Source organism: Struthio camelus, chromosome 1 (assembly GCF_040807025.1).
Source record: "Struthio camelus isolate bStrCam1 chromosome 1, bStrCam1.hap1, whole genome shotgun sequence".
In the NCBI taxonomy this organism is placed as follows: Eukaryota; Metazoa; Chordata; class Aves; order Struthioniformes; family Struthionidae; genus Struthio; species Struthio camelus.
The window spans coordinates 88,510,877-88,537,271 of record NC_090942.1 but is presented as its reverse complement, the minus strand read 5'-3'; the positions used below and the strand labels follow the sequence as shown (position 1 = coordinate 88,537,271).

General features: G+C 46.1%; 1 protein-coding gene across 9 annotated transcripts in view; it reads left to right on the top strand.

Annotated features, from left to right (window-relative positions):
* Positions 1 to 7,623: 7,623 nt before the first annotated feature.
* The window catches only part of LOC104148925 (C-type lectin domain family 4 member D), a 53,216-nt gene continuing 34,444 nt past the window's right edge, over positions 7,624 to 26,395 (top strand). Inside the window, exons 1-7 of one of the 9 annotated variants that reach the window (XM_009682290.2) lie at positions 8,156 to 8,592; positions 12,173 to 12,289; positions 13,233 to 13,325; positions 13,957 to 14,108; positions 14,339 to 14,469; positions 15,217 to 15,314; positions 16,137 to 25,546. In XM_009682290.2, the coding sequence (XP_009680585.1) occupies positions 8,526 to 8,592; positions 12,173 to 12,289; positions 13,233 to 13,325; positions 13,957 to 14,108; positions 14,339 to 14,469; positions 15,217 to 15,314; positions 16,137 to 16,213 (735 nt within the window). In that variant the 5' untranslated portion in view covers positions 8,156 to 8,525 and the 3' untranslated portion in view covers positions 16,214 to 25,546. Of the gene's footprint in view, positions 8,593 to 12,172; positions 12,290 to 13,232; positions 13,326 to 13,956; positions 14,109 to 14,338; positions 14,470 to 15,216; positions 15,391 to 16,136; positions 25,547 to 26,395 lie in introns of those variants that run through there. The other 8 variants (XM_009682291.2, XM_068955396.1, XM_009682294.2 and 5 more) reach the window with 8 other exon arrangements.

Genomic DNA, 26,395 nt, shown 5'->3' with positions numbered 1-26,395 from the left:
AGCCTCTGCCTGGGCAAAGAAGTAGGAGCCTGGAAGAAGGAGACAAAAATGGCCTATGGCTATTCCAAATGGTTTTAAAAAACAAAAAAAAAAAACAACCAAAAAATACTAAAATACCCATGGGAACAGGCTTGGCTGTAGGTGTGTATAATACTGTGTAATATCCTTGTGTAAGAACAAGGATAAAACTAGCAAGCGGGAGAACTTTTAGTTGCCCTGCTATTTAGCATATCAGACAATAGGAGGCTTCTACAGCCTGTAGAGGTTTGTCAGGTTTGATTCTTGCAACACTTGTAAATGGCAAGCAGTCTGTGCTGACTGCAGAGATGAACAGGGTGAACTGAGTGGGCTGTTTGTCTGGGAGCAGCAAGGGCAGGCTGCTCTGAAAGAGAGGGTAAGCTGGGAGCTGAGAATCGGAGCAAGGCAGGCAGGGGCAGTGGCCTTCCTAATAAAGGAACAGTCCCACAGTACCTTAGCAGGAAGATAAAGGATGTCAGGGTGTGAACTTAGATCAGTAGGGTCAGGAATGGGCCTGGCTGCATTGTAGCTCAGACAGGGATCAAAGGTGAGAACCTGAGCTTAAATACAGCTCCCAGGCAAAGGAGCCGTAGAACCTTGCTGAGGATTTTCAAAGCAAGACACCAATATTCTTATCTAAGTTTGCCTTGAGTCCAGGAAGCCAAACCCTCAGAAGATGGAGAACGTGCTCAGGGCCACGTCAAGGCTTCCATCTTCAGTTTGGTCAAAGTCTGTTTACAGCCATCTCTTCTTGCACAGCCCTGCTTGCACAGTCTTCCTGTGCCAGGACAGTAAACCTCTGCAGAAGGTTGTCTTGGAAGTATCACAGAAGTTTTGCAGTTTGGGCAAAGGTGAAAATTACTAACCTTTTAAATCAGCAGTTTGAAAGGGCAGCAGTAAACACTGGGCTTCATAAACCCCTCTGTCAAATGCATATAAATATTCTAGCATCTGTGGTAGTCTAGAAAAAAAATAGCTCTAGTTTCCTTCAGATCTAGGAGCAAAGCTGTTATCTCCTTGGGTAAATGTGGTAGATACGTTGGGTAGGTCCCAGCAGACAGAAGGTGAAGAGTCCTATTCATGGGCTGTGATGAAGCTTGACAGTGGCTTTCCAGTAGCAGTTTGCAGCAGAAAGGGTTGAATAATCTAAGAAAGTGTTTCTCCAGAGCAAGAGGTTTTTCCAGTAAGGGGTACTTCATCTTCCTTGTGTAACAGAGAAGCATAGAGGACAGAGATACAGTTTATGAGGGAAGAAGCCTAGTCCTCTTTGGAGATCTTGTTCCCAGTGTCCTCCCTCATAGTGCGTTGGGTTTTCCACAGCATCTTGGGTTTATAGCCTGCTGGACTGCAACACCTTGACATGTCTCCTCACCCCTTCACCTTGGCTATTGCCAGGGACAGTCTTTCCCTTCCTCTTGGTCTGCAATGGGGAGAAGTTGTCTGTGACACTAAATTACTGGTGAAATGACTTTGTCTGTGACCAGAACAGTTGAATTCTCCATCTCCTTCTGTGCTTTCAGATGCAAATGCTCTCTTTTAATCTAGCAGAAACAGGATGCAGGCTACTTAAGACTGCACAGTAGTGCTCTCTAGGTAAAGGCATAAGCCCAGGCCTTTAATATAAATCAACAGATCAAACCAAGGAATATCTCCTAAACATACATATTCCACATAATACAACAACTGTTTTTTGGGGGGCAGATGGGAAGAGCTGCCCTCTGTCTGAGAGGGACAGTGGACAGCTGGGGAGGAAAGTTAATACTTGTGTTGGCCAAATGGGAAATGGAGTGTAGCAAATGGAAAGAGTCCTGGATGCTGTAGTCACAAGCTTCTCTTGTGACAGCTATAGTTGAGGAGGGACGTGAGCATTGCCACCCTCCCTTCATTAATTCTGTTCTGCCTTCAATGATTTAAAATTCCTCTCCCACAGCCATGCAACTGTGCAGGCACAAGCTTACAGCTTTAACAAAACCTCAGTATTGTGTGTAGACTCCTGAAGAAACGGAGGTGAAGAGATGTCCCTTGGAGGAAATTGCTCCAATTTAAAAAAAAAAAAAAAAAAAAACTTCTTGAGTTTGGAGGTGGGGAGATGGACAGAATCTGTGCCTGAAACGACCCTGTTAAATCAGCGTAAATCTGTAAATCTCTAGGAGAGAGCAGAACTGAGTTGTTAATGCATAAAAGGTGATTACTGCAGCCTGTGTAGTTCACACACAGTGTAATGCCTCAAGGCCTAGGCACTCCATTGAGTGCTCATTATGTTATGTGATTCTTATTCTAGAGACCATTTTAGGTTTATTTTCTTTGAAGTTAATAGTCTTGTCCATGCTAATAGTTAGGAAAAACACATTACAGGATGCAGTAGCTATTGATTGGTCATTGCCCTTCTAGTCTGATAGCTTAATTTTGCTAGCTGCCATTAGCTGTAGCTTTGTACCCTTATCCAGACTTGAGGCTCTGACAGACATACATCAAAGCTGCCTCTGAGCATGGTAAGCCTGTATCTGAAGTGGCTAGAGACCAGAGCTACATTTGGCCACCTATCACTGATGGGAGACTGCAAGGTGAATGGCTTACATCACTGATGCCTAGAGCAGGCCAGCCATGTAACTTGCAATGGCCTGCTTCTCCTCCCCTTTCCCAGGTCCTAATGGGATAGCAACACTACTGCACAATTATGTAGAGGCAGCTGGCTTTCTCAGGGGCCAGGCTTCTAAATCCTTGGAGCAGTCTGACAAGAAACCCAGCAAGCCAGGGAACAGCCTGTAACTTCCAGCCTCTGCATTCAGCCCTGTGTTGTTGGGATGCACAAAGATGTGGTGCTCCCTTGCCCCCCCCCCCCCCCCCCCCCCCAGCATGGTCTGCTCGCCTAGCCAGCCTATGGAGAGAAGTGGCTGGGGGCACCTGCAACCAAGAACTGGAAGTGTGGCGTCCCACTTGTGACCATGTGCTGCCACCTGCTGCTGAGTCACCTTGTTCCAGGCGTTCTGTCAGTCCTTGGGCTCAGCTGGGGAGGGGGTATGCAGGCAAGTGTCACCCAGGACCCAGCTAGAGGCATCTAGAGCTGGTGCCCTTGAAGTGCTCTTCTGAAAAGAAATTGCAGCTGGCACATGGCAGCAAGAGCACACTGTGTCTCAGGAACTTGGGCAAGGGCTAGACCTAACTATGCAACAAGCCACAAAGCAGAACTGCGGTGTCTGGAAATGCCCCCAGGAGCATCCAAGATAGAAGAAGAAGGAAAGAGTGTCTTGAATTTGGCACACAGCCCAGTAGATCGAATGGGAAAGGGAGGTAGGCAAACATAAAATGCCAGAAAAGGAATTTGGTGGGTCTGGTTTAAAATTCCAGAACATCTTTGGATGACTGCAGAGTTTGTATAAGCCTTTCTAAATGTTTCCCTGAGTCCAATAGCAGCTCTTCGCTCATGTCCATCAGCATAATGACTTGCCATTCAGATGCTTTCCTGAGTGACATGGAGTCGATTTTAGAAGAAGCACAATTTGAAGATGTTTTTTCCCCCATCTCTCTCGATAATTTGGCAGTACTGGAATTAATTTCTTCCAAATGCTGAAGTATTTTGTCACCTAATGCTCTCTGTGCTTTAGTGCCCTCATGCACCGAGAGGGTAGTGTAAGACTTGGAATCAAGATATTCTTTGGCAGGCACATATCTCCTCTTGTAGCATGGCAGTACGTGTGTGTTTGCGTTGCCTTTGAAGTTTGGCTCTTAGGAGCTGATTTCCTCCTGGTCTTTTTTGAAGTGAAAGCTAAGCGCTTGTTCATGAGCATTGGTTATGGTGTTAAGTGAACTGCTTCCAAGGATGCATGGAGATGCTAAATCAGTAGTGCTACACAAACTATTGCGGTGCTGAGCTGCCAGGGATGAGGAATTTTATTCTAGTAAAGGAGGCTTGGAAGGATGTTTCCTCTAGGAGGAAAAGTTAGGGGCTGCTGTCACCAATGCCTAAGGCTGAAACCAACACAATAGTAAATATGTAAACTATGCTTGGAAACCACTGCTATACAGTTACTTTTTGGGTAGAATATCTATTTTTGGAGGCTACCATAGAAATAAAGGCCTTTGAAGGAAAGGGAGGAGAAAGGAAAAGCCTGTTCCATACAGAAATAGAGGAGGTTTCTTTAGCGCTGAACCTGCCCTGGGTAACCTGATCTAACTTCAGAATTAGCTCTGCTTTGAGCAGTGGTTGAACTAAATAGCTCCAGAGAATCTATCCAAACTGAGCTATTCTATAACTCAACTTTTGTGCTAGGCCCTTAATGCAGTAGTGAGGTAGGTCCCAGGAAGGGGCTGGGGAAGAGCAGTGAGAAGTCTGATATGGGGGTGTGATTGATAGGCCATGGGGAGTGCTAAGGTATGAAAACAATTCTTCAGCTCAGAAAGGACAGAGGTCTTTCCTGTTATGGAAAGACCAGTATGGTGTGCTGTTTCTTCCCGGTCTAAAATGCTAAATATGCAAGTAAATCTGAACTAGAGGCAGAGCCTAAAAGACACAGGCCATGGTGCCATAGACCAATATGAGTCAGCAGGGAGCACTTCACCCTTGGAGTCAGTCTTGGCTGACGGCTGCAAGACCTGTAGGAACTTGGCAAAAGAGGGTCTTTTGCCCTCTGAATTGGTGTTGGCTCCCATGCTGAGAGCTGGCACATGAGTCCTCTTTACCATCCCTTCTTTTTCTTACTGTGCCAATGCTGAGTTCAATGCCTTAGTGTGGTAAAACTAGGTGATGCAGGCAACTTGATGGGAACAAAATTCCTCTTCCCCACCTGACTGTGTTAACATCTGTGTCCTGGTGGGACTCCTTCATGTGTTTGAAACCCAAAGCTAGGGTGCTAAATGCCTGGCATTAAAAATTCCCAAACGTATTTCAGGGTGTAGTTGCTGGAGGCTTATGGGAACTTCCAGCTGAGGTGACTGTACTTGGTTTAATTCAGTCCTTCCTGAGTTACCCCAGATGGCTTTCTTCTTTTTCTACCCTGATTACTTAGCTAGGACTGCTGTGAATTGGAGCTGCAGCAGTCTGTTCTGGAGGCAGGTGCTCTGTCTGGCCCCGCTCTCTTTCTGTGAGAGAGTAGCATGCAGTAGGTAGGAGGGGAAGAAAATGGAGGCTCCAAAGGGTGTGCCTGGCCTTATGAGCTGTAGGATGCTGCTACAGCACAGGGTAAGGGTCAGCACAGGCCTCTTATAATCTTTCTGATAAATGTAACCTCGAGGATAAAAGCAGAGTGGTGGAGCCATGCAGTATCAGTGCTGATGCACGCTGTGCAGAGCTTGGGAGATTGGTGCTACTGTTCCAGTGCCCTCTGGTGGAATTATCTAACCAATGCAACTCACACCAAAACCTCCACCCTCTGAGAAGGCTTTACTGCATTCCTCTAATGTGCATGAATAGGATGTGGGAGGGAAACAGGTTGAGATCAAGTAAGAGTAGCCCTAAGGTTGCAGCGTGGGTCTAGGTGACATTGCCTGATTGCAGCCTTGTTTCCTGGCTGAGTGGATTTGCCTTTTTGTGCTTTTCTTTTCATACCACCTCCACCACTGTCAAAAGAGAGGGATGAGGTTACTTATCTCATGGGGCAGAGGTGCAGCCAAAGTAAATTTAAGTCTGTTGAGTTCTGTACAATCCTTAGACAGATATTGACAATGAAATATGAAAGATTGTCCCTGTGAGAAGGTGTTATTAGCACTTCTGTGAGCTATGTGGCAATAGCTTGTTCACACAGATGCTGTGTGCTCTCTCTAAGGCCACAGACTTCACACTCCTACCTTTGAAACAGGTCTTTTGGTCTGACAGCCCAGGACTTAGACTTGGCCTAGGTTTGGAGTCAGATGTAGCACACCTATGGCAAGCAACTACAGTATCTGGCCTTGAGATTTGTGGCTCAGACCCAAAAAAGGAAGGAGGTGAAGGTGTGATGTTCCCCATAAAGACATAAAACAGCGGTGGGATAATGCATATGATTGTCCTCTGTTGGCTTTGGTTGGATGATTGGTTAATTAGGGGAGATAAATGAATCATCCCCTCCAGAAGTCCCTTCCCATCTAACTCTTTCCATCATTCTAAGAAACAAGGTGTTTAGGTGTGTACAACAGAATCATCTGGCCTAACACTGTGTTATTCCTAGCTCCTACACATCCATTGATAAAAACATCTGGTTTTATTGACCTGCAAAAGCACAAACACTAATCAAATTCAAAAGCATTGCTTTTAAGTTCAGGAATATCATCTCAGTGTAGTTGCACAGTGCCACACATTGTATTTTCCTGTGTAATGTGCTATAGATGACCCTGCCTGCACAGGGGGGTTGGACTAGATGATCTCCAGAGGTCCCTTCCAGCCTCAAGCATTCTGTGATTCTGTGTATCTTGTGGAGATGTAGTTCAGAGTTCAACTTTGACAGCAAACAACAACTCTATTGATGGCTGAGAGGGAAGAACTGAGCCATCTCCTGATGTCTGAGAGAGATGTAGTGTATTCTAATAAAATCAGCAGCTGAATTTACATCTAAAATGTATCAACAGTACTTGGAGATCTATTTCAGCAGCAAAAAAGCCTGTGAATCTACATGGTAATTTCCTCCTCTGTCTGCTGATTGTGGTTCCTCTTTTTATACAGTGGTCAGTCTAAAACCTTGCCAGGATGTAAGCTTTTTTTCCATGAGACTGAGTCTGTTGTGACTTGGTTATGGGCCAGGCAGAGTGAAAATCTCAGTGAAATCTCAGCATGAACTTTCAGAGCATAACTAGGTTTCGGCAACCATGTAGCTGCACTTATGTCGTGCAGGAGGGCAAACCTGATGACAAAGGAATGAGGCACAAGGATGTTGGGAAGAAAAAGAGGCTGCATGCAACCTTCCAAGGGGCCAGGCTCCTGTCCTGCAGCTGGTCTTGTTGCATAATAGACTAAGTCACTCTCTTTTGCACACAGTTTAAAAAACAAAACAAACCAAAAAAACTGAAGCCAGTACAAGAGACATCATGATTTCATAGTAACTGATAGAGAGGGTATTCCTTGGTAAAGACATCCAGCTGTGTATGCCCTATTCTGTTTAGGGGCAGCCCTTCTCAATACTCTGTGCGCATAGAACATGCATCAGTCCATTACATCCCTCCCTTGCCCTTTACCTTCTGCCACACTGTACTCCTCTTTTCTCTGATGCATGTTCTTCCTTGCACAGTCCTGTCTGTCCTTCAGCTCTGTCCTGTGTGCTTTTCATGTCAGCTCTCTGGATGTCCAGCTATCATGTCATCCTGGTCTACTTTAAAGAGCTTCCTATCAGCCAAACTAACCAAGCTTCCTTCTTTCTTCAGGTAGATTCCTAGGTCCTTCTGATGCTTTATCTCCAGAGTATCCTGATTCACTGCCATTTCTTCTCAGCCACCATTTCTCTTAATAGCCTCCCTCAAATGTATGACACTGCTTTTGGGCATCATGTTTCCTTCTAGAAAGTATACTAAACAGTAATCTGGCCAATTTTCCTCGATGCAACAACAGAGGCCTTTACCAGGGAGCAGGAAAAGGGAAATAAATAACAGTGATGCAGAAAAAATATAAACCAATCCTTTTCAAATTCAAGAATGGAGCCTGACTCACTGAAGGATGCATCGCTCTGAAATTCAACAGGCTGTAAATTGGGCTTTCATAGAGATCTCTGTGTGTAAAGCTCTTCCCAATAACCCCCCAAGCCATATTTTTATTCTATCTTTGCTTTTTTTTTTCCCCCTTCAACTCTTTCCTTCTCTATTTCTCCCTAGATATGTCAAACTTCTGATTTTTATCTCTTCCTCTGCCTAAGGCTAGAACTCCCCAGCCTCACCTCCACAGGGAAAGTTACCTGTTTGAGATTTCTGCTGGTGCTGGCTGCCAACAGGGGCTGATTTCCCAGGATGAGATAAAGCATGTGATATTTGATATAGCAAATGCAGCTTAACCACAACAGACAAATGAAGACAGAATGCATCTTGTATTAAGCTGTGCAGAAGGTCAAAGTGGGTTAAAACCCATAGCAGCTGCAAACCTAAAAGCAATGATAACACAGAAAGACAGACATGGAGATAATTGAAGGAGAGAGATTTAAAAAAAAAAAAAAGGGTAAAAAAGGGAGAGGCAAGATCTCAAAAAGGAAACCTACCAGCTAGAAACTGACTATGTGTTTTGGGGAAGGAGGAGTGCAACTTCCTTTTTAGTTACTGGGTTCTCATTTTTATTTTCTCTCTCAGAAATTTCCATAGTGCTGGGGCTGATTTCCTGGGCTAAGAAACCCAAGATCTTTTCAGACTGTGTCTGAGCTCCCAGCAATTCTCAGATTATCTATAGTAGTTCCAGCATTCAGCATAGCCTTTTTTGACAGGCAAAGGATGAAAAGGATGAATGAGCAGATGGGAAAGGCTTAGTGACTCACTGGTATCTTCCTCTGAAATCAGGGACCTGGAAGTCCAAGCTTTTATGTAATAAACCTAAGAACAGGGATCAGTAACGGTGTGATTGAATGGCATCAGATATCGTCTACGCTGAGGTGAAGTTCAAGAATGAATCACTGTCTGCAGAGGTCAAAGGTAAGGAAAGGATGGGTATGTTAAGGGAAAAGGGACCTAGGAAAGAAGGGGGCTGAAGAACAGGGGATGGATACTTTTGCTTCTTGGACTATGGTTCCTGCCTGGTTTTGACAAAATGATGAGGCAGAGGAGTTGTCTGCCACGACCTGAGCAGGAGACTGGAGGAGTTTTGAAGAAAGAGGGCTGAGAAACATCTGCAAGAGGAGAAATGAGAATCTTTAAGTGGTGGGGAGCTGAGGCATGAACAAGGATGATTAGTGCGAAGACAAGTAGTAAGTGTCAGGTGAAGATTCAGGAAGGAAAGCAGTTTGGCTCCCCTAGTCCCCCTGGTTGTCTCACCAGCACTGGTGAATGGTAGAAGGCACAGGATGTAGAGCAGTAGTATTTAGTAGTGGTGTAATGGAGGTAGTAGCTGCCTCTTTGCATGTTATCTAGTCGTGTCTTAGGTGAGAGTGGCATTTTTGGACAAATAACAAGTACTAACAGTAGAGACTATGGTTTATTACAAATGATCTGAGATGTCACAAAGGCAGAGGAACTCCCAGGGCAGCAAATGGCAGGAAATAAGCCCAAGCTCTCCCTACTTGCTTTGGCCTCAAAGAGTAAGGCTACAGATCCCTGCCTGTGGAGGGTATGGAGTTTATTACCAGTATCACATTTATTACCAGTATTACATACTGGTAATGGGGAACCAGTATGTCTCCTTACAGTAGAGGGGGCATCTGCACCCTCTTGAGAGGTGACACTAGGTGCAGAAACTTAGAGCTTTGTGGTCTTTTGTTTGGTTGTGAAATCGTCCTTGCAGAAGAGACACCCAAAAGTTAAAAGGAGGGAAGGGCTTGAACAAAACACCCTGAAATATACATCAGAGGAATTATCTGAGACCTGGAGGAAGATCTAATTTTGTGATTGATGCCTGCTGCTCCTGAAAAATAATTAACACCCAAACATAGTCTTATTTCTATTAAAAATCGTGGTTACAAAGTGGTGCTTTTTCTAGACTTTGTGCAGATTTAAGACCTGTTCTGATCAGTGTACATGCTGTAGTCATTATGCCACAAATAGGAACACATAGAGATATTCCATGTGTGGCTCAGTGTCTCCATCCTGCTGTTGTGCACAGCCCAGAGGACTGAAAGTGTATATATACATACATACCCATACCCATATGTCTTTATTGCTGCAAAAGACTTACCAGCTTAGAACTTTACCTCAGTTTCACAATTCCCACACAGAGCAGGCATCAGCTTTGGTTCTTCCTTTCCTGTTCTGAGATGTGAGTCACAGAAATAAAGCATGCATGTACACATAACTAACCAGCTGTCAGTGAGTTTTCAATGAACTGAGATCAGCCAGTGCATGATTACAGCTAGCATTTCCATCATGGTGAACTGCGGGTGGTGGTAGTTCAGTGTTCCCCATGACCTATTCCAAAGATATATGATGCAGCTGTGTTTGCTGATGCCAAGCTCATCTATGGGTTTGGGTGTGTGCTCAGGGTCTGTATTTGGGTGGGCCTATTCAAGGGATCCCACACTGGTTGTAGCTCATTTGTTGAATCCAGTGAAATATCCAAGAGTACCATTGCACATAGTGATAATGTCCCTCACAGCCTCATTACATACTTATAAGACAGATTAAATGATGGAAAGATTAAGGGAGGCTTCCTGATCTGTTGCCCTTCTGAGTGATTACTCTGGCCATCCAGACTCCATGTTGGTAATGGCCCTGCTTACGTGGAGTTGCCCATTTTTAGCATCTTCCTATTGCATCCTAGAGACACCAAAATTGGCAGTCATTGGAAGAGAGAGAGGTGAAGGCAGCAGGTAGTTAAACAACCTATCTGTGGTAGGAGGTGGCAGAGACTGCTGATGTGGGTTTCACACAGGAGCGTACTTAAGGTCCCTTAATTTCCAAACAGGATTTCCTAGGTAGAAACATAGGCACCTGTGCTGCACAGCACCTGCTGCCAGATTCCGTGCCCCCGGGAGATACTGGATTTACAGCCTGAATAACCACGATGTGCTCATCAGGTCTGATGTGCTATGGTCATGCTGGACATGTTAAAAGCATGCAGACTAAATGTAGGAAGCGTTCTGCAGGAAAATTGGCCCACTGGGTATGCACAAGATCTACTTCATGTTGGTTGTGTTGGTGAAGTGCATGCATACTGCCTGTGATCTCTGTGCCATCTGAGTGTGGTGAGTCCAGGATGCAGAGGTCTGACTGGGCACAGGCTGAGCAGTCAATCTGTGGGCATGCAGGACATCAAAAAGTCAATTGGTCTGGTCAGATTTATGGTCTGAGGCAAGTGGTTGGATTCCGGAGCATGATCCAGGTCCTTGTTTTCACTACAGACAAAAGTTTAATCTGGAAAAAACATGATTTGGCCAGGAAAATCTGAGTCTTATCTGTATATGATTTTTTTTTTTTTTCTGATAATGAAAGATGATACTTTTTTGCCTAGTTCTAACACCCCTCCCCCCAACACTTTGGGAAGTAATCATGGCATTTCCCCAAACTATAAGTTTCTGGAAGTCTTGCAGCTCGCTAGGCTGCATGGCAGGCCCACATGGCTGTTGGCTGACTTGGGAGTTTCAAGTTGAACAGTGAATGAGATCTCTCTCTAAGCTTGGCATAAAGATCAGTCTCTCCTGAAATTTCTTTACTCCTGTCCTGCAGTGACTGCTACTGTCTCTTTCCACCTCCAGTTCGCCCCATCTTGTGTCCCTGCCACTCTCTAAAACAGTATCCTACCAAGTGTTTGCTCCTCCTTCCCTGTGCCCATTCTCCCCTGGCTCTGAAACCTCTTTGGTATGGGGAGTGTCCCTCTGGACAAAAGTCAGACTCTGTCAGACTGAATCTGAGCACCGTTCTTTAGGCAGACTGTTGGACACAGCCCTCTGTTCTCCTCGCACCACTAGCATCCAGCCTAACACAGCTCAGTTTCACCATGGCAAGTTTTTCCAAATACTAGCTTGGAAAGTAGAAGTGGAAGGGTCTTGTCCTAGAAAGTATATTTCTTCTCTTCTAGTGATTCCAAGCCATCATACCATTTCACCTTTTTTGATCTCTGCCCTCACTCAGCTTACATCTACCTTTGGACCTGCAGATGGTCCAAAAAGATAAGAAGGACCTGAACTAGGTATAAAACATGTTTTCTGGGGAGAAGTCCATGCAAAATCTTATGTGAATGTCTCAAGTAATACGGGAAGAGCAATGTAGTCTCTGGTAGCCCTTCACTTGATCTGGACAGATATGGTTTCCCTCCAGTCTTTAAGACCATGTGAAGGCCTCACACCCAAGCAACAGCAATTGGCATTGCTGGCTCACCAGAAGGGCTGGGGCTGTGGACACTGCCTCTAGGACTAATTTTCTCCAGAGACCAGAGAGCCCTACTCTATCCCAGTCTGCCCCTATCCCAAACTGTGTAACTTCCACATCAAGACTGAATCTGGGTTTCTTGGGGCAGCTCTCTCTTTGAGTTGTACATCCTTGGTATGTGGGCTGACTGAAGCAGGGCTGACTGAAGCAGAGCTGACTGTGTTGTTATGTTTGGTGGGTTCCTTTACTTTTTTAGCACCTCCAGAGAAGAAGGAGCATGAGCCTCATACCCAGAAATACCCACCATGGCTCCCATGGCTGATCTCACTACTGCTCCTGCTGGTGTGCATCACTCTCGTCATTACTCTCCTTGGTGAGTTATGTGCAGGTTGGTTACCCGGAAGAGGGAGGAGAGGTTTGGGGGCAGTATTGGGAGAAAAACAGAGAAATCTGAGCACAGAGGGAACACTTTCAGATCAGGGGGGAGCTTTTACTCTGGAACTTTTTTCTCATGGGAAAGGATGGAAATCCCAACACTTGGGCTTGGAGAGATATTTGAAAGGTATATTTTAAGAGCAAGATATTTCCTGATTCCTTAAATATTGGATGTTTAAGAGTACAGTTGCAAGTTGACACAAGCTTCCTTCTGCAGGCCAACAAAACCAGATGTTTTTATCAATGGATGTGTAGGAGCTAGGAATAACACAGTGTTATGCCAGACGGTTCTGTTGTACACACCTACCCACCCTATTTCTTAGAATGATGGAAAGAGTTAGATGGGAAGGGACTTCTGGAGGTCTCCAGCCCAACTCCCTGCTTAAAGCAGGGCCATCTTTAGAACTTCAGTGTTGCTTGGGCTTTCTGTAAGCTCTCAGGCTTCTCAGCTCTGATTTTGTCATTTCTGACTGCAACATACATTCCCCAATTCTTCCACTGTTTACCCTGAGGTCTTTTCAGCAGAGTAGTGACAGCCTGTGTTAACAGACCATGCCCTGGCTACAGCCACCTGGGACTGCTCAGGTAGGTCATATGCTTCTCTAGCTTTGTTGACTAGGTCATCCTGTCTAGATCTTGTGAGTCAGTGGGTGGAGGAGTCCTTGCAGGCAGCTGTGGGATGCTGGGAGAGCAGAAATGCCTGTTTTCTTCCCTGAGAGGATGGCAGTTACTGCTTGTGAAATTAAAAGAGACAGTCAAAGGAGAGGTGATACTGAGACAGTTCTTGATGGGGAAATGGAGACAAAATAGTGAAGGCAGTGATGATGTGAGAGGAGAAGGCAGAAAGTGGTAATCTTGCCTTTTTTCCTCTCCTTTTCCAGTCACTAACTTCTCCCATAGTCATGAAGAGCCGAAGGCCCTGCAACAGAATGCCACGGAGTTGCTCTGCATCTCAGCGATGCCACAAAGTAAAGGTCAGTAGTGCTGGCAAGGGTGCAGATCTTTTGGACTTGGACAATGAGTGTTGGTGTCTGATCTGATAGCAAGCAGCAGCAGGGATGAGATAGGGAGATTCCAGAGGAGACATGAGGGGAGAAAAAGGAGTTGCTGCTAAAAGGTTAAGGGGAGGATAAGGTGATGTTATGATGTCCTAGGAGGGTAGGGTGGATGTGAACACTGACAGAACAAAAGTGATTGAATACAGTGGCAGAAGAAAGGTTAAATATGGAGCAAGAATAAAAGTGCAGCTCAAGTCAGGAAAAGAAGCAATATTCCCTGCTCTTTGTGACTAAGGATGCATTAGGATGACTGCATGAAGAGAAGCAGTCAAACCAGATCTGCTGAATGACTTGGGGTCTGTCATGGCAAGACCTGAGAACATGTTACAAGGCTTACCGTGGATTTGTGTATGCACAGCTCACAGATCATACTCCGCAACAATTCGAAGAAATATGTGAATTGTCTTTGTTCGGTCAAGCACTTTAGATGAGGAAAAAAATGACCTAGGGAGAACAGTTGAGCACTGTCTGTGGAGAATACGAATCCTTGCAGTGACCACCATTTCTCATTCTTAGCATTCACCCTTTGTGGTCTCTCCCCACACAGGGCAAAGCTGGATGTGCTGCCCAGTGGGTTGGAGACTCTTTCAAAAAGGCTGCTACTACAAATCAACAGATTCTATGTCCTGGAACAACAGCAAGCAGAACTGCACTGGGATGGGCTCCCACCTGGTGGTGATTGATACAGAAGCAGAGCAGGTAAGTGCAGGGGTGAGAGAGGTGACACAGCAGCCCTGGGATGCAAGTGCCAGCCCCTAAAGGGGACTCCAGAGCCCCTCCTTGCCCCTGCAGTGCAGCAGGGAATGTCCTCTCTGGGTCCATTCAACACTGGCTCTCCTCTGCTACCAGCCCCACTCCATGGAGACTCCCGCCTCCCTCCTCTGCTCAACCCTGCACCTCATGGACATTGCATTCTGCCTGATTTCCAGGTTTTCCTCTCTGCATGGCTAAAAGAAAAGAGTGAATATGAGAGAAAAGACAATTACTACATTGGTCTGAGTGCACAGAAGGTGGGCCAGTGGCACTGGGTGGACCAGACTCCCTTCAATGTGACAGCAGTGTGAGTATCCCAGGACAAAGAATGTTTAGTGCAGCCGCTGACAGTGCAAGAGAGTAAAGAGATATGTGAGGGTGTTTGCTGGTGTGTGAGAGGGAAATAAGACAACTCCCTGTGAGAGGATAACGTTCTGATGGGGCAGAGGAGTTCTGTTTAGGACACTAGATTCAGACAGGCCTATCCCTGCTGGTTCACGGCTGTTGCTTGACTACTTGTGACTTGCCTGTCAATGCTGTGCGCACAGAAGAAACTGCCTCTCCCCAGCAGAAAAGACCTTTCAGAGCTGAGCAGCCTTGCAATGACCGCCATACTCCCCATACCATACATATACGCACACATGTGCATGTGCAGAGCCAATGCCGTGATGCTGTGGAAGAGATGGGGTGCCAGGAGAGATCTCTGGGGCTGCTACTGCTATGTATTCTTCTGGAACTTCTTCTCCTTTCCTCTCCTGGGGGGAGATACAACCCTCTGTGGGGTGTGAGGTGCTTGAGGTGAGCTATGGTGAGCAGTTCCCACCACCAGGAATGAACATGGCCCTGTTGTGCAGGCTGTAGGAAGAAGGCAGATTTCCATACTGAGGCTGATGCCAGTGGGATTAGCAGAGTCAGAGGAAGGGTACCTCTTCTGTCAGTGAATCAGCATCTGTAATTTTTCCCTCTCCTCTCCAAGCACTATATCCTGCAGTGGCCATTCCCTGGAACGCTCTACAGGGTACACTGGAGAGTAACAAGTCTATCTCTGTCTCAGGTTCTGGAGGACTGGGGAGCCAAGTAATGTGGAGAAGGAGAAGTGTGTTGTAATCCACTGGAAGGAAAAAGAACACTGGAACTGGAATGATTTGCCATGTGAGATCCGTTCTCCTCGAATTTGTGAAGCTGCAGCAATAACTATCTGATGGAGGGAACCTAATACTGAGTAAAAGTGAGAGGCTATCAGTGAGCTGGAAACAACACAGGGGTATGTTGGGAGGGGTGAGAGGGAGTCCTGGAGACTACATGTCCACTCTACTGGGTGAGAAGGTGTGAGTGGAACTGATAGCTGCCATACATCCAGCACTTGCCAGTACTCAACAGTACCAATGTCCTTCTGAAAGCACTGTAAAACCTGAAGTGGAAAAAATCCTTGTTGGGAGGGCTTTGCCTGAGCTGTCTCAGAGATTGCCTTTATCATCTCATAGTGGTGAAGATGGGTTTGGCACTGGAAGATCCAGGGAAGTGTGACAGGTAAAGGGACCAGGCTGTACGTTAATAGAGCAAATACCTTCCTTTAAATGTCATTGCCTCCATTGGGACTGACACATGAGGGCTCAGGGTCATTAAAGCAGGTCCCAGGCTCTGATTTTGTCCTCTCTGTTTGGGTCTGGCAAGGGCTGGGTGAAAAGAGGTTGAATTTCCAGAAAAAAAGATGCAAGAATGAAAGACACATGTTTAGAGCTGCTCTTTCCTCAGTCTTCTCGAGAAGAGGTGTCTGCTTTGACCTGGAGCACGCAGAGAGCATCCTCTATTTGCATTTTTTAGCTGAACAAAGCTAATTTCCTACACAAAGTAAAATACAATTTTAAACCAATGTAAAAGGTCCTGGGCACGCTTACACGTGCTCTCTCTCTCTCTCTCTCTCTCTCTCTCTCTCTCTCTTTCTTTTACTCTCTCTCTCTTTTACTCTCTAAGCTGCAGGTCTCTTGTGTAACCAGGATCAAAACATGTTGCTCTGCAGGATAGAGCATTACACAACTACTGCAGTATAAATTGGATCTACCCACTGAGACAAAGCCTTTCAGAGACATCCTGGCTATGTGGTGCGGCTGCTATAGCAAAAGCTTTGGAAGAGACTGGACACAGGCAACAAGCTCAAGAGATATAATTATGAGCATTTGTTACCATGGGTGAAAGTCTTGAGTGGGAGAGTAACACAAGGTTGTGGCAGGAGTCTGACCTGCCTACAGTTGGCCAAGTATGATGAATTCTCCCCAGCAGCAAAAAACTGGGACCTTGAGTGCCATCCCAAAAAAGAAGTCCACTTTCCAATGCAAAACTGATCCCATACTGCGACGGATGCAACAGATCTCCTGGGAGACTAACAGCACAGCAATCTCTATAGCAGCATACCTTCCCAGGCCTGAGCATGCTGCAGAAGAGGCAGGAAGGGGCAGGGCTGTTGCTGTATGTAAGGTTCTTTCCAGAAATGCATTGCGTATTGAATTGCCTTCACTTGCTCCTGAGTCTTGCTGCAGACTGTGTGCCTCTATGATTCCCATCTTTTCTCCAGCCATTTACATTTTCTGGCCTCGGTGCTCACTCTTCTGTTTGCCTCAGTATCATCTACCCAAACTTTCCTGACCGAATGGTGCCAGCTCCCTGCAGGACACTAGCGTGTGTGGCTCTGTCCTATGAAAGGGAATCCTTTCTTTGTGTCCCAAAGAAAGTGGAGAATTTGTACTGGAGAAAAGGTAATCAGGAGATTTGGCTTCCTGAACCAATCAGTGGGAGCGGTTCTGTGAATGGCAGTGAATGGTGGTAGGAGTTGCTGAGTCCTGTAACCTGATAGTGGCAAGGTTGCTGCAACTCCATGGGCTCACATCGAGCCAGTAGTGAGGCTGAGAGGCTGAGCACGTATTCCCAATAGGCACATATGCCCACATACACTCAATACATATATCCAGAGCCAGCTGCACAGATCAACACAGGCAGAAAACACTCATGCAAGCGCAGACAGCATGAACAGGCTGATCCTATTCCCCTCTCTGGCTGATGAGGATGAAAGCCTGTTAGATGAAAATATATATGTTTACACATATACAAAACAGGTCTCTCGAGCAGCTAGCCTTAGATGTTCAGTCTATTCAGTAGCTTGGCCCCTAGATTCCCTGGTATCCCCAGTTGCTGGCCCATGGACCTATGAGCTCCTGAGGCCCACAGCCCAACTCCTGTTGCTGGAACTCACATGCAAACGCACGTGCACACACTTGCATACACATACACAGACCATGGGGTCCCTCCAGCCACTGGCTTTAGACACTCAGTCTATCTAGTAGTTGGCCCCTACATCCCCTGTTCTTCCCTATATCTTGTTTCATGCATAGACACACATGCAAAAAGGTCTCTCTGGTAGCTCGTCCAGACCTATGGTCTTTCCAGAAGCTGATCCCCGGTCTGTCTAGTAGCTGGCTTGGACCCCTGGGCCCTCTGTAAGCCGCTTCTCAGATCCCCTAGCCTCTCCAAGGTCCAACCCAGACTTATGGTCTGGGTCTGATACCTAGCTCCCAAGTCTTTTATCCTATTTGCCAGTCTATGTTGATGCTGATTAGTGATTACACACAAGTGTTTATGCACCCACACACAGTATGCATGCACCTGGCTCTCCAGTTGCTGGCGCGTCAGACTTACAGGGCCTCTTCAGTTGCTGGCACTTGGACCTCCAGATACATACATGGATACAAAGTAGAGATGCCCTCCCCCAGGAAAATAGTTAGAAATAGAGTTTAATAAGAAGATAAGACAGACTGTAGTGATCAGATGCAGGACATGGCCAGACTAGCAGCTTGCTTATATGACTGGCCTCTTTTGTCCCCTTTCTCTGTAGTTTCTCATACTCTTTGTGAGGGATTGCTCACTGCTTTGGGCCACAAGGCTATACTGAGTTGTGTGCAGTTATCTGCTGTCCTCCCTGCTGGAGCTGAGGACTGTTTCATCCAGATAGAGTCTCTCATCATACAAAAGGACAGCATACAGAGGGGTTAGCAGGCTTTGGTTGCTTTTTTGCCAGAAATAGAATCTGTCCCTGGGTGTACAGCCCGGCTGGCTCTGGTCTCCATTGTGAACCGTAGTGCCAAAAGTTGCTGCGCTATTGGAGTTGACCCTGCCTCACATCAGCCTCTCAGAGCCCATTGACTGGCCTCAAGGGCCATCACAGCAACTTCTGCTCCTTTTCCATTGGAGGTTTTTTGTGTCTCAGCCTTATGACTTTAACATGACACTCTATTTCTTGTATTTCTCCCAGCATCCAAGACTCTGAAATCCTGTGATGGACAGAGACCTCTGTTCTTATTGATGAATGTTTTCCCCACAACCCTCTTAGCTGTGGAGCAAGGGTGAGAGACTATCAGCCCAAGAAGTCCATATGCAGCAGCAGTCCATGGAATCTCAGAGCTCTTTGTGTTTAGCACTATCAGAGAAGTTAAGCCAGCCTCATGATTTCTGTAACGTGTTCAGTACACCTTTGTCCCACTGAGGTCTGAACTGGGGTCTTTGATTTTGAGCTGGGCATAACATTTGCCTTTTCCAGATAAAGAAAACTTTCCTCAGTCACCACAATTTGTCAAAGATGCCAGGGAATGGCCTTTCATTGATATTGGCCTTTCCCCTCAGCATCTTCAGATCTACTGTGCCCAGTCACTTGAACTGGTGTATGTCCAGGTTAATTACTTCGTCAGTAATGTTTCCTCTTTAACGCTTTTTCCCCACACTCTGCCAAGTCAGAGAAAGCATTGAGCACCTCTCTTTTTCTGTGTCATTTGCCACTAGGTCACCTCCCCATTCAGCAGTTGTCCCACATTGTCTCTGGTCTTCCTTTTGCTGCTGATGCACCTGTAGCAGCTGTTGTTCTGACCTTTCATAGCCTGCATCAAATTTTAACTCTAGATAAGCTTTCGCCTTCCTAATTCTCTCCCTGAATGCTCAGGTGACATCCCTATATTCTTGCTCAGTAACCCATTGCCACTTCCACCTCTTGCACACTCCCTTTTGTGTTTGAGCTCAGTCAAGTTCCCTGTGCACCAAGCTGGCCTCCTGCTATGATTGTCCCTTTCCTTGCACATCAGAATGGACCGTTCTTGTGCTTTGAGGAGGTTGTCCTTGAAGATCCACCAGCTCTCCTGGTCCTCTTTTTGTCTTTTGGGGCCATCTGCCAAGTGATCCTGGATACCAGTTCCCTCAGCAAGTCAACTCTACTCTCCTACTCTTTTCTGCCTCTTGCCTTCCTCACTTCCCTTGGGATCTTCAGCTCCACCAATCTCCATGCACTTCACATGCCTAACCAGTTCTATAACTGGTTCCCTAACCAGTTATTTGTGACTAGCACTTCCAGCAGGGCACCTCACTAGCTAGTTCAATCAATCAACAGTGTCAAAAACTGTCCCTGACACAGTCTCTAAATATCCCGGGTTGCTAGTGCCCTCCCTGTTTCCCTTCTAGCAGAAGCTGAGGTGGTTCAAGTACCCCATGAAAACCAAGGCCTGCAATCACAACGCTTCCTCCTGTTCCCTAACAGGGCTTTATCTACTTGCTCCCTTGATCAGATGGTCTGTAGCAAATACCTGCCAGTGATTGACCATTGTCAGCTTCTGCTGTTCCTGGCCTATAAGCTCATGACCAGGCTTACCCTTGGTCTTCATTCAGACAGGATTTAAAGGTAGTTGGTTGGAACAAGTTAACTGATACACTGCAACACTTGCCTAACATCACAGTGCTACCTTCTTTGGACACATCGTTAGTGATAAGATCCACTGCCTGGACAATATCCTGCAGAGAACAATCCAGAACTGCCTTTTAGGCTATCACGGCTCTTCAGATGATAGGCCATATTCCCTCTCTTGTCTTCTTTTGCTTCTTCTTTCTTGCATTTGCTCTGTGGTCTTCCTTCTCTCCATAGTGCAATGCTAGAAGTGCTGCCCAATGGGCTGGAGACACTTTCAAAAAAGATATTACTACACATTGGCTGAAGAAGTGTCCTGCAATGAAAGCAAGGAGAACTACAAAGGGTTGGGCTCCCAGCTGGTATGCCTGATACAGAAGCAGAGGAAGTAAGTGCAGGGCTGAGCAAGGGGGCACAGCAGCCTTGAGACTCTGGTGCCAGGCCCCGGAGGGGACTTCAGAGCCCCTCCCTTCTCCTTCTTGCCTTTCCTAAAGATTTGATGTTTGAAAAAGGCTTCCAGGAGGATTTGCCCCGTCACCTTCCAGGGATCGAGGGGAGGCTGACTAGCCTATAATCCTTTGGATCCTCCTTCTTGAGGATAGGGGTGACATCTGCTTCTGTCCAGCCCTCAGGAAATGCCTCTAACTGCAACAGCCTTTCAAAGATAAAGGGCAGCCTCAGAGTGACGTCTACCAGCTCCCTCAGCACTTATACGTGCATCCCCATCAGGTCCCATGGATTTGTGTATGTCCAGGTTGTTTACATGTTCCCTAACCTGATCCTCCTCTATTGAGGAGAAGTCTTCCTTGCTTTGGACTTTCCCACTGGTCTCAGGACCCTGGGATTCCTGAAGGCAAGTCTTACCAGTAAAGACCAAGGCAAAGATGGCTTTGAGTAACTTGGCCTCTTTCTTGTCCTTTGTCACCATTCTCCCTAGTATTCTGTTTGCTGTTGATATACCTGTAGAAGCCTTTCTCACCAAATTTTGCTCCAGATGGGTTTTGGCTTTCCTCACACCATTCCTGCACACTCAGACAGTGTCTTTATATTCCTGCCAGGTCACCTGTCCCTGCTTCCACCTCTTATATGCTTCCTTTTTTTATACTTGAGTTTTGTCAGGAGCTCCTTGTTCATCCATGCAGGCCTCCTGCTGCCGTAGCCTGATTTCCTGCTCAACGAGATGGACCATACTTGAGCTTGGAGGAGGTGATCCTTGAAAATCAACAAGCTCTCTTGGACCCTCTTCTCTCCAGGATCATTTCCCATGGGATTCTTCTAAGGAGATCCCTGAACAGGGCCAATTCTGCTCTCTTGAAATCCAAGGTTGTGATCCTGCTATTTGCCTTGTTCCATTCTATCAGGATCCTGAACTTCACCACCTCATGGGCACTGCAGCCAGGGTTGCCCCTTGCTTTCACATCCCTGACCAGTTCTTCCGTGTTTGTAAGTATGAGGTCAAGCAGAGCACTTCCCCTTCTTAATTCCTCTAGCACCTATTTCAGGAAGTTATCATCAATGAACTCCAGAAACCTGCTGGATTCCTTGTCCTCTGCTGTCTTGTCCTTCCAGCAGATACCGGACAGATATCCAACAGATATTGATGAGACTGTAGTCCTGCACACAGACCTCTAGTTCTTCCTATTCCCCAGACTGCGTATGTTAGTGTACAGACACTTCAGAGGCATTCACGTGCTGGTGTCCCAGAAAAAGCGTGAGTGTGTCCCCTGAAAGTTCTGTCCTCTCAGCACTTCCTTGTTTGTGTGCTTCCACATCAACTGGGCCTTTTTCAGGCCTGTTTTGTTGATTAGGAAGTCTCTTTTTCCCATACCGTGCTGCACTCTTTGTTTCCCAACCTGCTCCATCACTTCTTCACTTTGTCATAGGTTGTCATCTCCCTCCTCCATCATTTCTAATTTAAAGGAATGATGAGGAACCTCACCAGGTCAGCCAGCCTTTTGGCAAAGATGCTTTTGCTCCACTTGATCAGATGGATCTTAATCTCTTCCAAGCAGTCCTTAATTTTCAAAGAGGGTTCTACGGTTGTAAAAAACTAATTCCTGTTATGAGCACCAGGTGTGAAACAATTATTGACCTGCAGGAGCCATCCATTTCTCCTCAAGCCCTTCCCCCCTCTCCAGAAGAATCAAGGAGAACAAGTGCCACCATGCCCTTGCCCCTAGAGCCATGTGGTCATATTTGATACACTCTGGGTCTCCCCTGGCTGTATCATCGGTGCCCACATGGAACAACAGCATAGGTAACAGTCTGAAGGCCAGACAAGCATCAGCAGCCTCTCCACAGTATCCCAGATCTAAGCCCTTGGCAGGCAGCAATCCTCCCTAGACAGCAGGTCAGGTCAGCAGATGGGTGCCTCCATCCCCTGCAGCAGGGAGTAACCCATTACTGTCACAGCTTCCTCCTGCTGCTGCTGTGTGGCTCAGGCTCAGCTGGCTCAGATATTTCAATGGACACCTCCCAGCCCCTCTTCTGGCACGAGGATACTGAGCCTATTCTGCAGCGGCAGGTCTGTAGATGAGAGAGCACATTCCTCCTGTTGCCAGAAGTCACGGGCTTCTAGTCTTTGCCAGCACAGGAGTCTCCTTTTCCCAACCCAATAAGCAGACACAGACTGGCTTTCACTCCTTCAGCACAGTTAGGAGTTGAGGATCCTGTTGGATCTTCAGGGTCTCAGAGAAGGTCTGGACATCTCCTTTTCATCATCCCTGTAACTGCACAGCCTGTTGACTTCCTGCTGCAGCTTCTTTGTGACACAAATCCTCCACCACTGTACACCTCCTGCAGGCAGGGAGACCATCTCCCACTCTCCTACCAAGAGGTCTGAAGCACTCCTGCAGCCAAAGACCTAGAGAGCTGCATTCTCCCTCAGGAGTGCAGTTTGAGTGGAGTTGTTCCAGGGGGTATTTGCTCCAGTATCATGCCCTGTGGCACATCACCACCGTTGTTGAGCATGTGTACAGAGTTTTTAAACCCTGTCTATGCATTCTTCTACACAAACTGCTGCACAAACCATGGCATCTAGAGGCTGTACCCTAGGACCCATGCTCTAAGCCCAGAACTTTATATAGGCCTCGCCCCTGTACCTGCTGAAAGGGTGTTAGATCCTCCTCAATCAGGAGTCAGCTGGAACAAAATCTCAAAGCACCCTTTATGTCAAGAACAGTTGTCAGAGCTTGTTAGAAGTTGCTAGAGCCTGCTAGAAGTCAAAGCCTCCTGTAAATATCCTTTCCAACAGCAGGCACCCTGAAGTTCCTCAAAGAGTTCCCAGGAGACCTCTGACAATCCTAGAAGTTCCTAGAAGGTCTAGAAAGTCTAGAAACAGAACCTGGAAACTGTGGCTCAAACTGCTGCATCTGTTGGCTGCTTCTGTTAGCTTCACTCTCGTACATACTCAAGCAGGAAGGCTTTCCAGGGCTCGGGACTGAGGAGCTGGTGTTCCGTCCCTGGAAGCACAAAGCAACCAGGTACCTTGGGAAGAACTTACTGTAGAATTCGTTCTCTGTATCTGAGGTATCACAGCTGATAGCACTTTCTCTGTGTTTTCTACCTCTCACTTTGTGAGTATTTCTTTCTAGAGTGCTTGTCTTTATTTGTCTGTTGTGGATAGATCTTTCCCTCCAAATCATTCTGAATTCAAGGAAACTGGAAAGCAGGACTCTCCAGGGGCTTCCAGCAGAAGTAGCAGAAGCTGCCAGCAACCCCAAGAATGTATTAACTAGGGCCAAGAAGTTCATTTCTGAACATGAACACCTGCTGTTCTTTTTTGGTTGTTGGATCCCTTCTGTGCATTCGCTATCCTGCTTCAAGTGGCTGACTGCTTGATGGAGAGCCTCTAAAACCAGGTACCTTCATTCCTCTCAACATGTGGTTCTCTGTGTTCCTACCTTTTAAATAAAAGCTGCAACTGATTTTCTGTGTGGTTGGATTTGGAAAAAAAGCTAGTGAAGTTTTCTCCTGAAGGTCCTGGCTTTCAGCTTCTCAGATCATGACTACCTCTCAGGGAAGTTGCATTCTGTGGCTTCTCCTGCAACCTTGTGTCATGCAAGACACTCTTGTAGCTGTAATATTTTCTTTTGTTCATGTCGTATTGATCTTGTCTGTAACCATGCTGTGCTTGTTGACTCTTGTCTGTATTGTGAGGGTCTATGAGAGTAGATTCAAGGTTCGCTAGTGCCTCCAAGTAGTGCACTTGTTATAATAAAGTACCACTATCTTCAGGGGTTCCAAGGACAGGGGCAGGAGTTCCTGGCAGTTCTACACTGCCATGTGCCACCCTGCTGTCCCAGCACACTGCTCAGCCCCCAGGTATTTGTAACATGAAATAACCAATATTCACTCGTGAAGCTCTTTGTGACTGGAGAAGGTAGAAGCAAGCTAGGAGGTCTTTAGAGACTTACAGAACTATGGAATGATGTATGGGAAAATTGAGGTGATTGATACATGCTGCCCTCAAGCGTGATGCAGGTGTTTATGGAGCAGAAAGGTGAAATAATTTCCTGCCCTTTCAGGAATGTAAGATATTTACAATGGTTCCAGAGCCTCCCACTGTGATTGTAACCTTTCCCAGTGCTGGTCCCAGCAGCCTGGTACCAGGACCCCTAATGAGGAGGTCCATTTTGAGACTCTTAACCCCAGAGTAGGAGAGAGCTGCGGTTAGTCACTTGGATGTTGTGAGGTGAATTGTTTCCTCCCTGGAACTGGGGGTCTATGATGCTAGAAAGAAAGTTGTTTGCTGTCTCTCTATGTTAGTTCCTGTACACACATTGATGTGATTTCATACAGGGGTGCCTGCACAGCCCCCTCATCTTCGTCAAATGACCTAGATTATAACAACTGATAAAATAGAAATCTGAAGATTATATTATTATAGAACATAAACAGTTGTGCAAATTGAGTGCCTGAAACTATGAGAGGGTATTAATCCAAAACCTGCTATTGTTGAAGAGGAAGATGACCATCAGCTGGATTAACAGTAACCAGGGAATTAGCAAAAGATTTCTGAGACAAAAAAGAGTCAGTCTGAAAAAATGTAGAAAAGAAGCAAGAAATTTTTTAGTGTGAGAAGAGAAATGAGTAGGAACAAACTAGCAGTCAAAACCTGGTTTGACAGTGCCAGAAGTTGCCCCACAACTTTGCAACCTCTGTCTAGAATTGACAGTGCATCCTCCTGGTTGGATGCTGTGGGTAGGGGACTAACAGTAAGGGATGTAACAGCTTTGGTGTGTAGGTTACCCTGTGCATTCTCGCTGGCCTGTGGATTGGCAGACTGTGGGAAGTGACATGGGTACACACAAAGTTAAAGCACCTGCAGCTCCAATAGGAAGCACATATAATTAGGGGAACCCACACTCTGAGAAAAGAGAGATGTTCTTGTAACTCTCACTTCCTGTGGGAAGTGGGGGCTGGGAGGGGGGTTGTGCAAGTAACCTTGGGAATGTGTGTGTGGGGGGAAATTAGAACTTTTGGTGATTAGTTACAGAAACATGTTTAGAAATTTGTAGGTGTTTATTAATATTTTGTATCTAGTCTTGTAGTTTATCCATTATATTGCTGATACTGATCCTGAGTATATAGATAACTCTTTGCCAGTTAATGACATGTCAATAATATATCAATAAACTGCTTTGATCCTGATTCAATTTAAACCACATGAACTGAGCAGGTTTTCCCTGTGTCAGTTTCACACCTTCTGCATTCTCCATACTGATCAGCTGAAGTTACCCTCCCTCCTATATGCACAAAATCAAGTATATTTTAGATCAATAACAAATATCAAACATTCTCATTTATGGGCATCTGTGGTGCATTTCAGTTTTATTGTCAAACTCTGTTCTCCAGCATAAAGGCTAGGAGCTTCTTAAGCGTAATCTGAGAATCTCTCACTGTATTGTGAATCCAGTGGCTAGTGCCATCTAGTAGCTAGTACCTTCTAGGACAATAACAGTAAGCATATTTATGGACTATCTGTCCAAAAGCTGTTGGGTGACCCCAAAAGCTGACCCTGTTTGCATCCTGTTGTGCACAATAAAAACACTCAGAGGATATTTTCTACACACAGTTTATGCTTATCCTCATTTGTAACCAGGTCTTTTTAGTCTTCTATCAATATGCTGTGGTTATGTTTGCTACCCTATTCCTACCTCAGTCCATGCATGTATGCATCTTCACAGGGGAAAAAAAGTAGCTCATGGAAAGTGGAAGAGCAATGGATGCAGACCCACACCAGTCAGTTCAAAGTACAATGAGATCCAGCCAGGATTCTTTGTTCTTAGGGATATCCTTAGTGACACTTCATCCTTCAGGGTTTTGCATCAAGTCACCTTGAGCAGTGCTAGAATCAAAATGTGTGGCTGTGCCTCATGTAGCCGAAATAAAGCTTCACGATCTATAGTGCACAGGGATTCTGACATGGTCTAGTGATCCCTTCTGACCAGCATGACACATCACTTGCAACCTCTCCTCTCTAGCTCCACCCCTTTTCCTGTGCAATTAGTTAAAG